Consider the following 15,149-nt stretch of genomic DNA (forward strand, 5'->3'; position numbering starts at 1 on the left):
TTGTTCTAGTCAATATGTAACGTAATTTTAACAAACAACATCTGCATTTCCAAGCGCTAAGGTTTAGAAACGTATCTAGTTACACACTAGGGGGCAGTTTGTAACGAGTAAAAACAAATATCTTTACCGGAAATAGTACATCGTAACTTCCTTTTAAAATCCTGCCACTCGCATTCCACCACGGATAACACATGGGCAATAAATAATCAAGAGGTCTAACGATGCGAATTGAAAAATGTTACTTTTGCTCGGGACCTGTGTATCCCGGGCACGGTACGATGTTTGTGCGGAACGATTGCAAGGTATGACTTGTTTTTGTGTCCTCCTTTCTGCTTTCACGGCTTCTATGCTAATATGCTAGCTGATTTTATGCTAGCTAGCTAGCATGTTTTGTCAGCTGGGATGTTTTTTTTCCTTCCAAATATCTGTAGCTACGTAACATAAGGCAGTATAAGCCCGGGTGCCCAACTATACCAGATAACCTATTAGTTTTTTTCACCTCTTAGCTATATTTCAACGTTTTAGTGCAGTTTCTTAGCCAGCCAGGCCTGTTATTGTTGTGAAGTCTCTCACTCAGCAGTGGAGACATTGGCATTGATAAAGCTGTAGTAGTGTTGTTTCTCGTACATTGAGGGGGTCTCTCCATGAACAGACATGGAACAGTTCTTGTTGCTGCTACCTTGTGTATAAATTAAATAATGACTCAAATGTATTCTCAGACGTTCAGGTTTTGTAAATCAAAATGCCTCAAAAACTTCAAGAAGAAACGTAACCCAAGAAAAACCAGATGGACCAAGGCTTTCAGGAAAGCGTCTGGCAAGGAATTGACAGTGGTGAGTTCCCACGTCCACCCATGCAAGATGTGAAATGGAATGTGATATGATTGAAAAACCATCATAGACGATTTGCCCTTGAGTCTCTTACTGATTTATTTCCAACACAGGATAACTGCCTGGAGTTCGAGAAGCGCAGAAATGTGGCTGTCAAATACCAGAGGGAATTGTGGAGCAAGACCGGTACTTGTTATGGCTAAAGTTCAGGAGTGTATTTATTAGTGCAAACAGTAGCAAAACATTTTGCAATGAAAACTAGTGTTTCTTACTGGGTAAGTCAGGGCTGTTTTCAGTACTTCTTGCAACGGAAACTGTTTACCGTTTAAGAACCAAACAAATGGAATGGAACCGGGAAGGACCTACCTAAATTTGTCCAATATAAATTATATTTTTCGTTGCAAATCGTTTTCTGCTTGGAGTGAACACAGACAAAACATTTTGCAACAGATTTGGGTGTAATCAATACACCTCTAATGGGTGCCTCTACTTCGGTCTGTTTGGTTCTTACTAATTACAACCCTGCCCTCACTTTCATCTTTCAGTTGTTTTCATACTCTATTCAGGTCAAAATATATATATATTTCACCTTTATTTAACCAGGTAGGCTAGTTGAGAATAAGTTCTCATTTACAACTGTGACCTGGCCAAGATAAAGCAAAGCAGTGCGACAGAGTTACACATGGAATAAACAAATAGTCAATAATACAGTAGAGAAAGTCTATATACAGTGTGTGCAAATGAGGTAGGATAAGGGGGTAAGGCAATAAATAGGCCATTGTGTCAATTATTTTCAGTATGGCAAATTAAACACTGGGGTGATGGATGTGCAGAAGATGAGTGTACAAGTAGAGATACTGGGGTGCAAAGGAGCTAAATAAATAACAATATGGTGATAATGGTAGTAGGATGGGCTATTTACAGATTGCTTATGTACAGTGATCTGGTGCTTAAAGCTAGTTAGGGAGATACGAATCCAGCTTCAGTGATTTTTGCAGTTCGTTCCAGTCATTGGCAGCAGAGAACTGGAAGGAAAGGCGGCCGAAGGAGGAATTTGCTTTGGGGGTGACCAGTGAAATATACCTGCTGGAGTACATGCTGCGCGGGTGACCAGTGAGCTGAGATAAGGCAGGGCTTTACCGAGCAACGACTTATAGGTGACCTGGAGCCAGTGGGTTTGACGACGGATATGAAGCGAGGGCCAGCCAATGAGAGCATACAGGTCGTAGTGGTGGGTGGTATATGGGGCTTTGGTGACAAAACGGATAGCACTGTGATAGACTACATCCAATTTTCTGAGTAGGGTGTTGGAGGCTGTTTTGTAAATGACATTGCCAAGGTCAAGGGTTGGTAGCATAGTCAGTTTTACTAGGGTATGTTTGGCAGCATGACTGAAGGATGCTTTGTTGCGAAATAGGAAGCTGATTCTAGATTTAATTTTGGATTGGAGATGCTTAATATGAGCCTGGAAGGAGAGTTTATAGTCTAGCCAGACACCTAGGTATTTGTAGTTGTCCACATATTTTAAGTCAGAATTGTCCAGAGTAGTGATGCTGGACGGGTGGGTAGGTGTGGGCAGCGATCGGTTGAAGAGCATACATTTAGTTTTGCTTGCATTTAAGAGCAGTTGGAGGCCACGGAAGGAGAGTTGTATGGCATTGAAGCTCGTCTGGAGGTTAGTTAACAGTGTCCAAGGAAGAGCCAGAAGTATACAGAATGGTGTCGTCTGCGTAGAGGTGGATCAGAGAATCACCAGCAGCAAGAGCAATTTAAATGACACATGTTACTTATGGTGTGTATGTTACTTCTACAGCTACATCAAGACCGATGTAGCTAACTGCTAAGGTTTGTTAATAGCTTTGTTGATCTGTTAAATCCAACTAATTTTGCTATTTTCAGTGGAGGCAATGAGGAAGGTGGAAGGAATAAAGCGGAAACGACAGGCACAGTTCATCTTCAACAGGTGAGCCCTAGCTTTCCTCCCACAGATAAGAGCCTGGTTCAATTTGAAATGGTTGGCCACATGGGCCTTCCAACTTTATAATGATAATATTAGTATTCTGTAAAATCTGGTTGAGTGAGTCAAACTTTAATTACACAGTTCCTGCTTCATAACATTACTATGAGTTACAGGAAAATAACAAAGGCCAGTATCGCCAAGTATTGGAGTCTGTTTTCAAATTGATTTTGCCATATTTCCTCTCCCTTTCTTGATCAGACTGAAGAAGGGCAAGCAGTTGGAAAAGGAGGAAGCCATCAACGAAGTGAAGAAGAACATTCACCTCATCAAAGCCCCACATGCAGGTGAGTTCACTGATTTCCCTTGTTGCTGTTTAGTATTTTACGTTGTTTGTATATCTATCTATATTAGGTGATGGCATTCCTTCCACTTTGAGTTTACATAAATGAAATATAGAATTTTGCTAATCAATTTGTTTTCCATGTGTAGGCAAAGCCAAGGTTCTGGAGGAGAAGATGGTGCAGAAGTTACAAGAAGATGTGGAAATGGGTGACGATTAGCAAGTCCTTATTGGGCCTCTGCTGAAATAGAGACCTACAAAACAACCACTGGCTCTATTCATAACATCCATAGACTATCCTTTACCAAACTCTGGACAACACAGTCTGGGAAGAAACAAGGAGACATAGCAGTGCAACCCAATGCAGTTGCGGAGTGCTAACACAATATTAAACACTTTGAAAATAATTTTGGAGAGTGTTGTCATATGTTGGATTTAATAAAGTCTTGTGTCCTGACAAATATTTGTTTTGTTATTCCTCCTGATATTATTCATCCACATGAACTTTGAAATGGCACATTGTCAAATGTGTTTGAAGTGAATTGCATTTATTGGGAGTTTTGGTGGAGACCTACTGAATTCCAGTACTTCAAGTACAGACATGGCACAGAGGGAATTGAATGGCAAGATAATTGTTTAGAAGTGAATTATGAGAAAGGAATGCATCAAACAGAAATCCTCATTTGTTAAATCCGGCTAAATAAGCGCCGCCTAGCGGTTCCAGGAAATGTGCCGGTGCAGGTACGGAGCGAGCAAACGGGGAAGTGGCACGTTTTCTGTTTATGTGAGGCAACGATGGCAGAGAGCAGCCCCATAGTAGTGAAGCGATGTGATTCTGCATGTGTATCTGCCGTGAGCATGGAGGCTATATCTCAGCTCTGACGGAGCTGGATGATCTGGAGCGGGTCTACCAGCAGCTCTGCACCGAGGAGGTGAGAATTCACCCAGCGGGCAGCTGTAGGGATGCAAAGATGTACCCCTAGACTGTGTTGGCATAGCTAGCTAAACCAGAAACATAATTCCCTGTCATAATATTCTATCTGCCTTATAAACTGGGTGGTTCAAGCTTTGAATGCTGATTGGCCGTATACCACGGGTATGACAAAAAAAAAAAAGTTTACTAATTACGTTGGTAACCAGTTTATAATAGCAATAAGGCACCTCGGGGGTCTGTGGTATATGGCCAATATACCACGGCTACGGACAGTGTCCAGGTACTGCGTGCTTAAGAACAGCCCTTAGCCGTGGTATATTGGTTATATACCACACCTTCTCAGGCCTTATTGCTTAATTATCCATTGCCGTTATCTATTGAATGCAACCTTTTATGCCTGAAGCCACAGAGCGCTCCCTGTGTGTGTGCGTGTGAGAGAGAGAGACTTTGTGTGTTCATCTACCACAGAAAAAGGTGGAGACTAAGCTGGAGAAGTTGGTTGGGCAGCAGGGGAACATTGACACCAAAATGCTCGCTCTTCAAAGGATGGGTGAAGTGTGTGTACTTTAGAGAGGGTGAGAGAAGTTTCACTGTCTATGAGTACATACCCTACATCCCAATAATCTAGAGAGGTTTCCTTTCCTTATCTCCTTTTCTTAATTTGCACTGGTGTGGAAGAGATGGACTCTGGGAAAAGTGATATCTGGTAGACATTCACCACTGTAATTTCAACAATTTCCGATCATTATAGATGAAGGAAAGGAGATTAGTTGTGGAAGCTACTGTAAACTATTGAGAGAAATACCATGTCTAATCCAATATCAATTATCCTGTCACGTTGTCCCCCAGGCCCAACCTGCAGCTGATAGGAGGAGATGCCAGTCAGCTGTCTGGCATGATCACATTCACGTGCAGCCTGGCAGAGAATGTCAGCAGTAAAGTCCGCCAGCTAGACCTGGCAAAGGTACTGTCTACAGTCTATTTACACCCACATAGACTCACTCACAGAAAGCATGTTTCCATCCACAGTTTTTATGCGAGTGAAGTCATACCATATTTTAAAAAATCAGCTGTGATGGAAACAAGAAGTTTCGGTACAATTTTTTAAAATGCAAACAGATCATTTGTTCATTCGACATGGTGGATCTTTTTGTGTCTGTAAAAAAAATAATGTAAGAAATGGCGGGGGAAATGCCTTTATGTGCTAATATTGACATATTTTTGTTTGTATTTATTATGGATCCCCATTGGCTGCTGCTGTGGCCTGTGTGCCCTCAGGCCACGACTCTACTACCACATCTACAACACAAAATCCATGTGTATGTGTGTGTATAGTGCGTATGTTATGTGTGTGTCTGCATGTGTCTGTCTCTTCACAGTCCCCGCTGTTCCATAAGGTGTGTTTTTATTTGTTTTTTAAATCTAATTTTACTGCTTGCATGAGTTACTTGACGTGGAATAGAGTTCCTTGTAGTCATGGCTCTATGTAGTACTGTGCACCTCCCATAGTCTGTTCTGGTCTTGGGGACTGTGAAAAGACCTCTGGTGGCATGTCTTGTGGGGTATGTATGGGTGTCTGAGCTGTGTGCCAGTAGTTCAAATAGACAGTTCGATGCATTCAACATGTCTCAACACCTCTCATAAATACAAGCAGTGATGAAGTCAATCTCTCCTCCACTTTGAGCCAGGAGAAATTAACAGGAGAAATTAACATGCATATTATTATATTATTAATTAACATGAATTATTTATTGTTATTATTATTAATGTATATTATTAATGTTAGTGTACATCCATGTGCCAGCCATGCTACCCTGTTCTGAGCCAATTGCAGTTTTCCTAAGTCCCTCTTTGTGCACCTGACCACATGACTGAACAGTTCTTAACTGACTTGCCTAGTTAAATAAAGGTAACAGTCCAGGTGTGACAAAATTAGGTCCTGTAGAACCTGCCTTACTGATAGTGCTGTTAAGAAGGCAGAGAAGAGCTTTATTATGGATAGACTTCTCCCCATCTTAGCTACTGTTGTATCAATATGTTTTGACCTTTGACAGTTCTTAGGTAGCGGAATTACTTTTGCTTCCCTTCAGGCCTGAGGGCACACAATTTCTAGTAAGCTTAAATTCAAGATGTGGCAATATCGTCCGCTATTATCCTCAGTAATCTTCCATCCAAGTTGTCAGATCCCAGTGGCTTGTCATTGTTGATAGACAACAATCATTTTTATCACCTCTTCCACACTCACTCACTTTATGGAATACAAAAGTTACAAGGCTTGTCTATAATACTTTGGTCAGATATACTTAGATGTGTAGTGTCAGCGTTTGTTGCTGGCATGTCATGACTTAGTTTGCAAATCTTGCCAATAAAAAAATAATTAAAGTAGTTGGTAATATCAGTGTGTTTTGAGATGACTTCGCCATCTGATTCAATGAATGATGGAGCTGAGTTTGCCCTTTTGCCCAACATTTCATTTAAAGTGCTCCAAAGCTTTTCACTATCATTCTTTGTAATTTATCTTTGTTTCATTGTGTAGTTTCTTCTTTTTTATTCAGTTTAGTCACCTGATTTATACATTTGCAGTCCGGTTGCCAATCGGTTGTGCAGCCAGTCTTATTTGTCATTCCTTTTGCCTCATCCCTTTCAACCATACAATTTTTAAATTCCTCATCAATTCACAGATATTTAACCGTTTTTACAGTCATTTTCTTAATGTGTGCATGCTTATTAGTAACTGGGATAGGCAATTTCATAAATGTGTCAAGTGCAGCATCTGGTTGCTCCTCATTACACACCACGGACAAACAAAAATATTATTTGCATCAACAACATAGGAATCACTACAAAACTTGTGATCTATATTATGCCCAGACTTTGGTATTCTTAGATATGGCTACTATATTGTGATCACTACATCTGATGGATTTGGATACAGTTTTAAAGCTAATTTCTGTAGCATTAGTAAAGATGTGATCAATACATGTTGATGATTTCATTCCTGTGCTGTTCATAACTACCCTGGTATGTTGACTGGTAACCTGAACCAGGTTGCAGGCACGAGTTACAGTTTAAGCTTTCTCTTGAGTGGGCAGCCTGATTAAAGCCAGTCAATATTTAAATCACTTAGAAAAGAAACCTCTCTGTTGATATCACATACATTATCAAGCATTTCACCAATAGTATCCAGATACTGACTGCACTTGGTGGTCTATAGCAGCTTTCCACCAGAATGAAATTATGTCAATTAGCCTATCAGAAGCTTCTAAAGCCATGACATCATTTTTTGGAATTTTCCAAGCTGTTTAAAGGCACAGTCAATTTTGTGTATGTAAACTTCTGACCCACTGGAATTGTGATACAGTGAATTATAAGTGAAATAATATGTCTGTTAACAATTGTTGGAAAGATTACTTGTGTCATGCACAAACTCGATGTCCTTACCTGACTTGCCAAAACTATAGTTTGTTAACAAGATATTTTTGGAGTGGTTGAAAAATGAGTTTTAATGACTCCAACCTATGTGTATGTAAACTTCCGACTTCAACTGTAAGTTCTGATGAACTTCACAGGGTGATGAAAGTGCATGGTGAAGAGCTTGATGCTCCTTTCCAATAAATATTGAAGGTCTTATTCTGGTGACATGATGATCGATGCTTAACTGCTATTTGACTAATAAAAATATTCTCGATCTTATCCAAAATAATCTCATGTAGACTAGTCTAGATGTATCTGCAAACTGTTGGCTAGAGCGCACGTGCCAAGACCAGAGTGTGCACGTTTGCTATTTATCGCAACAGTTTTTGTGACAAAACTAGTTGTAAATGCGATGGAAACACATTGAACTTTTTTTTCCATTTTTTTTCAGTGCATGACAACTTAAGCGAAAATGTACATTTTGTGTGCACTACATTACCACGCACTGATTTTTATCCGCAATAAATCAGTTTCCCACGGGTGGGGAAATGCATATTATCTTCTTAATGCAGATTTTCGAACATTCGCATCGAAATCTGTCGGCAATTGGATGGAAACCTAGCTAATCACACACTGTATGTGTGTACACAAATCAGCATTATAGGCTGTTAACCGAGGGATTAGGATATAAAATGATGTTCCGATCAGCTCCAGTAAGTGATATAATGACGCGCTGTTTGTATGTGTGTTCACAGATAAGGTTATCCAGCGGGCTGATGACATCCTGGACCTGAAGTTCTGTACAGACGGCGTTCAGACAGCGCTACACAATGAGGACTATGAACAGGCTGCCGCCCACATCCACCGCTACCTTTCTCTCGACCAATCAGTCATTGAGCTAAGTCGCCAAGGAGAAGAGAGTAAGGCCCCTATGTTCCACCACAACTCACAACTAGGGTTGTAAAATTACGGGAACTTTTAATAATTTCCTTGATTTTCCAGAAAACTCGGTTGGAATGAGCTGAAAATCCAGAATCCTCCAAACAGGATTTCTGGAAATCCAGGCAATTCATTGAAAGTTCCCGTCATTGCAACTCTACTCACATCACACTTGCTGATAGTGCAGGGGTGGGTAATCATTTTGTATCGAGGGCCGCATCGGGATTTCTAAATTCAACCGAGGGCCGCAGTTGTTTTGGGATCGATTTTGTTTTGTCAAAATAAATTATTATTAGTTATTTAAAAATCGAAAGGTCCATTATCATTTCTACATACTTTCTATCTGGTTCTAGACGTTCATATTTTGTAGGGATGCACCGATGTGGGATTTCTTTCTTTCTATGTTCATAAGAGTAATAAGAAAATATGTCAAATGACTTGAATATGGGAAAGGTGTAGAACATTTTTTAATTTGGATCACAAAGTTACTGAAAAGCATTGGGAAGTTCAAGAAATCAGGGAAGCACATCAGGTAATGTGCAGAAAGTAAGATCTGCATTGCTTTCAGTTTTTGTCACAGTCCCTTCTAACGTGTTCTGTGCGGTCTTTGATACTATTTTCTGCTCAGGCAGTGCTGTGGACGCTAGCCTTGCCATGCTTCAAGTGGCAGAGCAGCGATTGAAAGTCCTGGTTGTGGACAGACTGGATGAGGCTGTTACCAGGGGTGATCTGGCGCAGGTGGAAAGATTCTTTAAAATCATCCCTCTGCTTGACCTCCACGATCAAGGCCTGGCTCGCTTTGGCCAGTACCTCTGCAGCCAAGTGAGTGGGGTTGTCCATGCAATAGTGTGTGTGTGAGCGTTAATGCTTGTGCATTTGTTTCTTCACGATTGTCTTTTTCTCTCTCAGCTGGCCTCTAAAGCAGATGAGAACCTGCTCTTGGCTGTGGGAGGAGAGCTGGGAGAGAGGAGAGCTGCCCTGGTCTTTGCTGACACCCTGACTCTGCTGCTGGAGGGTGAGAGACTGACCATAATGATGATGTCTTTTTAGACATGTCTGTAAACGTGTTGGTTTGTGTGTATGTATAGGAAAATAGAATTGGAAAATATTTAGTGTGTGTTTCAGGCATAGCTCGTGTTGTGGAGACCCACCAGCCCATCGTAGAGACGTACTACGGTCCAGGCTACCTGTATACTCTCATCACTCACCTGCAGCAGGAGTGTGACCGACAGGCCCAGAAAGTAGTTGACAAGTTCATCCAACAGAGAGACTACCACAACAAGGTCTGTGTGTCGATTGCATTCAATTCATTAGATCTTTCAATTACAGACTAAAGTAAGAAAGTGTTATTAAATTGAATATCTCTGCTTGCAGTTTCAAATCGTCCAGAGCAGCATGATGAAGAGTGTGCCCACTGAGAGGATTGAACCCAGGTCAGTGTGACAGTTCAGCCCACTTTATTTCAACAGCATTACTCAATGTCATCTTTTGGTGTAGAGGACAATGCATGTGTACTATGCGTATTTATGTTGCGTTTCACCTGTGTGTGTGTGTAGGGAGCTGGATCCTGTATTACTGGAAGTCACTCTGATGAATGCCAGGTCGGAGCTTTACTTAAGATTCCTGCACCGTCGCATGATGGCCGACTTTGAGGTTGGGGATGCTACGGCAACACCTGGCATCGTCCAAGGTAAGACACCCAGCACACACACACACTCAACGTACACACTTATAAAACCCTGTACACACGTTGTTGACTGTGTTAGTAAGTTTGGTTGTCTTTGTTTCTTGCTACAGAGCACAAGCATAATGTGGAGAAACTGCTGAAACACTGCATGCTGGGCCAGCTCATGCAGGAGCTGATTGGCTACTACATTCCAATGGAGGAGTACTACATGAGGGAGACCGTCAGCAAGGTTAGCCACCACTTCTAACTATACAGCAGGGGTTTCATTTATCCCTGAATCAGCCCATCATTAGAAGTAAAATAATGAAAACCAGCAATTCTGTCGACCTCAAACCCTGATTTGATTACCATTGATACACAGTATACATATGTAACCCCACAATAGTAATAATGATTATATTAATTCCCTTTGCCCCTCTCTTCTTAGGCTGTAGCAATGGATACATATGAGAAGGGTCAGCTGACGTCCAGCATGGTGGATGACTGTTTCTACATTGTGAAGAAGTGCATCAGCAGAGCCCTGTCCAGCTCCAGCATTGACTGCCTGTGTGCCATGATCAACCACTCAACCTCAGTGCTAGACTCTGACTTCAGGTAGACAGTAGTAGACACACAATCAATCATTTGAACGCTCATTTGAATCTCCTCCTAGCTCTCACACCTTCCTTTTTCTCTCCATCTTCCACCAACCCATGCTTCTCTCTCCCACCTTCTCTCTGTCTCTCTCAGGGAGGTGTTGTATAATAAGCTGAGGCAGGGCTTCCCTGCGACCACGCTGCAGGACATCCAGCGTGGGGTGAGCAGTGCAGTGAGTCTGATGCAGAGCAGCCTGCAGCAGGGCAAGTTCAACAACCTCGGCATCGACAGCGCAGAGGTCGCCAAGGCTGCCTTCCTGGTGAGGGACTTGTGTACACACACAAACACTGACCGACACACACAAACACTGACCGACACACACAAACACTGACCGACACACACAAACACTGACCGACACACACAAACACTGACCGACACACACAAACACTTACCGCCAAACTGAGCATTGAAAGCACAGAAAATGCCGTGGCATCGTTCCTGGTAAGAAACAGACACAGTCTAAAACCCAAACCGGTCACAGAGAGCACACTAAGGCAGCATTCCTGATGATAAACACGGAACAGACAACAGACACATAAATTCACTCACACCCATCTTTCTTTCGATCCCAGGTGACTCTGAATAATGTGGAGGTGTGTAGCGAGAACATCACCACTCTGAAGAGGAACCTGGAGGTGCTAAAGAGTAACATTTCAGTAGGACACATTATGTATAGTATACCACAGATAATGACGTTTTCCTCTCTCTTTCTCAGAGTGATTGCTCCAAGTTGTTCACTCAGGGGGCGGGATCAGGAGAGCAAGCTAAGATTGACAGCTGTCTGTCAGACATGGTCAACACATCCAGCAAGTTCAAGGATCTCTTGCAGGTTGGAGGATGCAGAAGTATACTCAGATCAGAGAGACACATGATCTGCCTCTGTGCAGTTGCGTTAAGGGGGTCTTTGACCTCATTTTGCAAGTAATACTAGTAACAGTAGTAGTGCTAGCAGCAACATTTATTTGATAAACTGAATTGTGTACCAATTTACATGCATAGACAATATACAACTACAAAACGTCACCTGTGTGTCTAATCTGTATGGAGTAGAACTAACTCAGTTGTGACCCTCAGGAGGGCCTGACGGAGCTGAACACCACAGCCATCAAGCCTCAGGTCAAACCGTGGATCAGCAGCTTCCTGTCCATCTCACACAACATAGAGGAGGTACAAAAACACACACACTAGGCCACACCCTTTCCCCCCCAGTGTGTGACTGTACTGTTTTCTTGTGCAGGAGGAGTTTAATGAGTACGAGGCCAACGACCCCTGGGTCCAGCAGCTCATCGTCAACCCGCAGCTCATGGCAGAGTTCAAGGTAACCATGGTTCTGCTTAGCTTCAGGAATAAATATCTTACATTAGCATTTTAGAAACTATTTATTTTCTCTTCTCCCCCTCTCTGTCTTGTTCTCTCAGGCGGGGCTCTCTTCAGTTATCTATGACACACTGACCAGCCTCATGACCAGTTTGGTCTCCATGGAGATGGAGAAGACCGTCCTGAAGTGCACCTTCAGCAGGGTGATATCCCAAGCCTGGCCACAAGGTGGCATCACACCTACCGCATGCACATCTGTGGTGTAATGATGAGAGGCCCTCTTTTAATGTTTTATTTATGATTCCAGAAGGATGGTAGATGAAGCTTCTTTCCCCTTGGCATCTGCCTCTTTAGACGGTGTGTGTGCTGTAATTTAGTGCAAGGATACTAAAGCATTTTATTGCAGGCCACGTATCCCCTCTTTCTTTTTCTGGGATGTTCTCTGTTTGATCCTTTGATCATTTTTGATGTGGTCTTTGTTTAAATATTTAATTGCTGGTCTGGACACCTTTTTTCAGTTTCATGCTCTTGATTTGAACCCCTTATTGCACCTGTCTCTTAGCTGGGAGGGCTTCAGTTTGATAAGGAGCTGCGTTCTCTGGTGGCCTACCTCACTACTGTCACCACCTGGACTATTAGGGACAAGTTTGCTCGGCTGACTCAGATGGCCACCATCCTTAACCTGGAGCGGGTAATCTGCAGTATACACACTCACACATTTCTCAACCCACAAGCAATCCTCAACCCAGACACAATCACATAGATGGGGCCACATACGGTGCATTCGGAAAGTATTCAGACCCATTTACTTTTTCCACATTTTGTTACATTACAGCCTTATTCTAAAATGTATTAAAATATTTATGATTTATGGGATACCCCATAATGACAAAGCGAAAACATGTTTTTAGAAATGTTGCAAATTTACAAAAAAATATATATAAAAAAACAGATACCTTATTTACGAAAGTATTCTGATCTTTTGCTATGAGATTCAAAATTGAGTTCAGGTGCATTCTGTTTCCATTGATCATCCTTGAAATGTTTCTACAACTGTATTGAAGTACACCTGTGGTAAATTCAATTGATTAGACATGATTTGGAAAGGCACACACCTGTCAATGTAAGGTCCCACAGTTGACAATGCATGTCAGAGCAAAAACCAAGCCATGAGGTCAAGGAAATTGTTCGTTGAGCTCCTAGACAGGATTGTGTCGAGTCACAGATCTGGGGAAGGGTACCAAAACATTTCTGCAGATTTTAAGGTCCCCAAGAACACAGTGGCCTCCATCATTCTTAATTGGAAGAAGTTTGGAACCACCAAGTCTCTTCCTCGAGCTGGCCTTCCGGCCAAACTGAGCAATCAGGGGATAAGGGCCTTGGTCAGGGAGGTGATCAAAAACCCAATGGTCACTGACAAAGCTCCAGAGTTCCTCTGTGGAGATGGGAGAACCTTCCAGAAGGAAAACCATCTCTGTAGCACTTCACCAATAAGTCCTTTATGGTAGAGTGGCGAGACGGAAGCCACTCCTCAGTAAAAGGCACATGACAGGCCACTTGGAGTTTGCCGAAAGACACCTAAAGGACTCAGAGGCCATGATAAACAAGATTCTCTGGTCTGATGAAAACAAGATTGAACTCTTTGGCCTGAATGCCAAGTATCACGTCTGGAGGAAACCTGGAACCATCCCTACGTGAAGCATGTGGGAATGTTTTTCAGCGGCAGGGACTGGGAGACTAGTCAGGATCGAGGGAAAGATGAACGAAGCAAAGTACAGAGCGATCCTTGATGAAAACCTGCTCCAGAGTGCTCAGGACTTCAGACTGGGGAGAAGGTTAATCTTCCAACAGGACAACGACCCTGAGCACACAGCCAAGACAACGCAGCAGTGGCTTTGGGACAAGTCTCTGAATGTCCTTGTGGCTCAGCCAGAGCCCGGTCTTAAACTCGATCGAACATCTCTGGCGAGACTTGAAAAGTTCTGTGCAGTGACGCTCCCCATCCAATCTGACAGAGCTTGAGAGGATCTGCAGAGAAGAATGGGAGAAACTCCACAAATACAGGTGTGCCAAGCTTGTAGTGTCATATCCAAGAAGACTTGAGGCTGTAATCGCTGCCAACAAAGTACTGAGTAAAGGGTCTGAATACTTATGTAAATGTATTATTTCAGTTTTTTATTTTTAATAAACCTGTTTTTGCTTTGTCATTATGGGGTATTGTGTGTGTGTGTGTGTAGATTGATGAGGGGGGAAACTATTTAATCCATTTTAGAATAAGTCTGTAACGTAACAAAATGTGGAAAAAGTCGAGGTCTAAATACTTTCCGAATTCACTCTATTTACCACTGACCTCTCATTTTGTACTTTCATGTCTCTGTATACACAGGCCTGTTCTCAGAACTGTGTATGTTTTTGTGTTTCTAGGTAACAGAGACCTTGGATTACTGGGGCCCGAACTCTGGTCCTCTAACGTGGCGTCTGACCCCTGCGGAGGTCCGGCAGGTTCTGGCGCTCCGCATCGATTTCCGCAGTGAGGACATCAAGAGGCTCCGCCTCTAACTCTGCTACCCAGAGACTGTGCTGGTGCACATGTTACATGGGACTAGACTCATGCTGATTGGTCTTTGAGGAAAAAGAGGAATGTGCAGGTGGATCCCCTGAGAGGAAGTCCCTGCTGCTTCTGACCTCTGCTGGCCTCATAGGAGGAGGAAGAGGTTGCCCCCTAAGTACAGATACAGGGATAGATATTTGTTTAACCCCCAAATGGTTGCAGTTAGGTTTGAGGGTAGTGAGATCTGATCCTAGATCTGTAGTTAATGCTACTTCTAATTCTAGCGGCCTCATACAGCCAATCAAAGCTAGGAGTAACAGCTGTAATGGAACTATGGGATTGTGGAACAGTGGGATTATGGATTTGAGCCTTTTTGCTTGGATTAATAAATATTATGTAACATATTAAATGTAAAATATTAAAGTGTTCTCTCGAAGATGTCTTTTTTTGTCATTAATTTATATTGAAAGCCCAGCCCTTTAACGGAATCCATCATATTGAAACTGGGCACGCAGGGACAGATGAGTGCTATACTCTCTGG

General features: G+C 42.4%; 2 protein-coding genes across 2 annotated transcripts; both read left to right on the forward strand.

The window, feature by feature from the left end:
- The first annotated feature begins 143 nt into the window (after positions 1 to 143).
- Positions 144 to 3,591, forward strand: LOC115113672 (probable ribosome biogenesis protein RLP24). The gene is made up of 6 exons (XM_029641586.2): positions 144 to 302; positions 720 to 833; positions 944 to 1,016; positions 2,730 to 2,793; positions 3,049 to 3,134; positions 3,280 to 3,591. Exons 1-6 carry the CDS (start codon positions 222 to 224, stop codon positions 3,348 to 3,350), a joined length of 489 nt encoding a protein of 162 aa, XP_029497446.1. The 5' UTR covers positions 144 to 221; the 3' UTR covers positions 3,351 to 3,591.
- Positions 3,592 to 3,857: 266 nt separating this feature from the next.
- On the forward strand, positions 3,858 to 15,044 carry LOC115112755 (conserved oligomeric Golgi complex subunit 4-like). The gene is given in 22 exon segments (XM_065013096.1): positions 3,858 to 3,911; positions 3,914 to 3,997; positions 4,000 to 4,062; positions 4,533 to 4,621; positions 4,914 to 5,028; positions 7,827 to 7,836; positions 8,234 to 8,398; positions 9,046 to 9,239; positions 9,327 to 9,432; positions 9,543 to 9,700; positions 9,792 to 9,850; positions 9,974 to 10,107; positions 10,215 to 10,333; positions 10,532 to 10,698; positions 10,834 to 10,999; positions 11,313 to 11,375; positions 11,456 to 11,569; positions 11,815 to 11,907; positions 11,978 to 12,058; positions 12,159 to 12,260; positions 12,620 to 12,748; positions 14,482 to 15,044. Coding segments are annotated over 22 exon segments (2,400 nt in total). The 3' UTR covers positions 14,617 to 15,044.
- Positions 15,045 to 15,149: the final 105 nt, after the last annotated feature.

This window comes from Oncorhynchus nerka, linkage group LG28 (assembly GCF_034236695.1).
Source record: "Oncorhynchus nerka isolate Pitt River linkage group LG28, Oner_Uvic_2.0, whole genome shotgun sequence".
In the NCBI taxonomy this organism is placed as follows: domain Eukaryota; kingdom Metazoa; phylum Chordata; class Actinopteri; order Salmoniformes; family Salmonidae; genus Oncorhynchus; species Oncorhynchus nerka.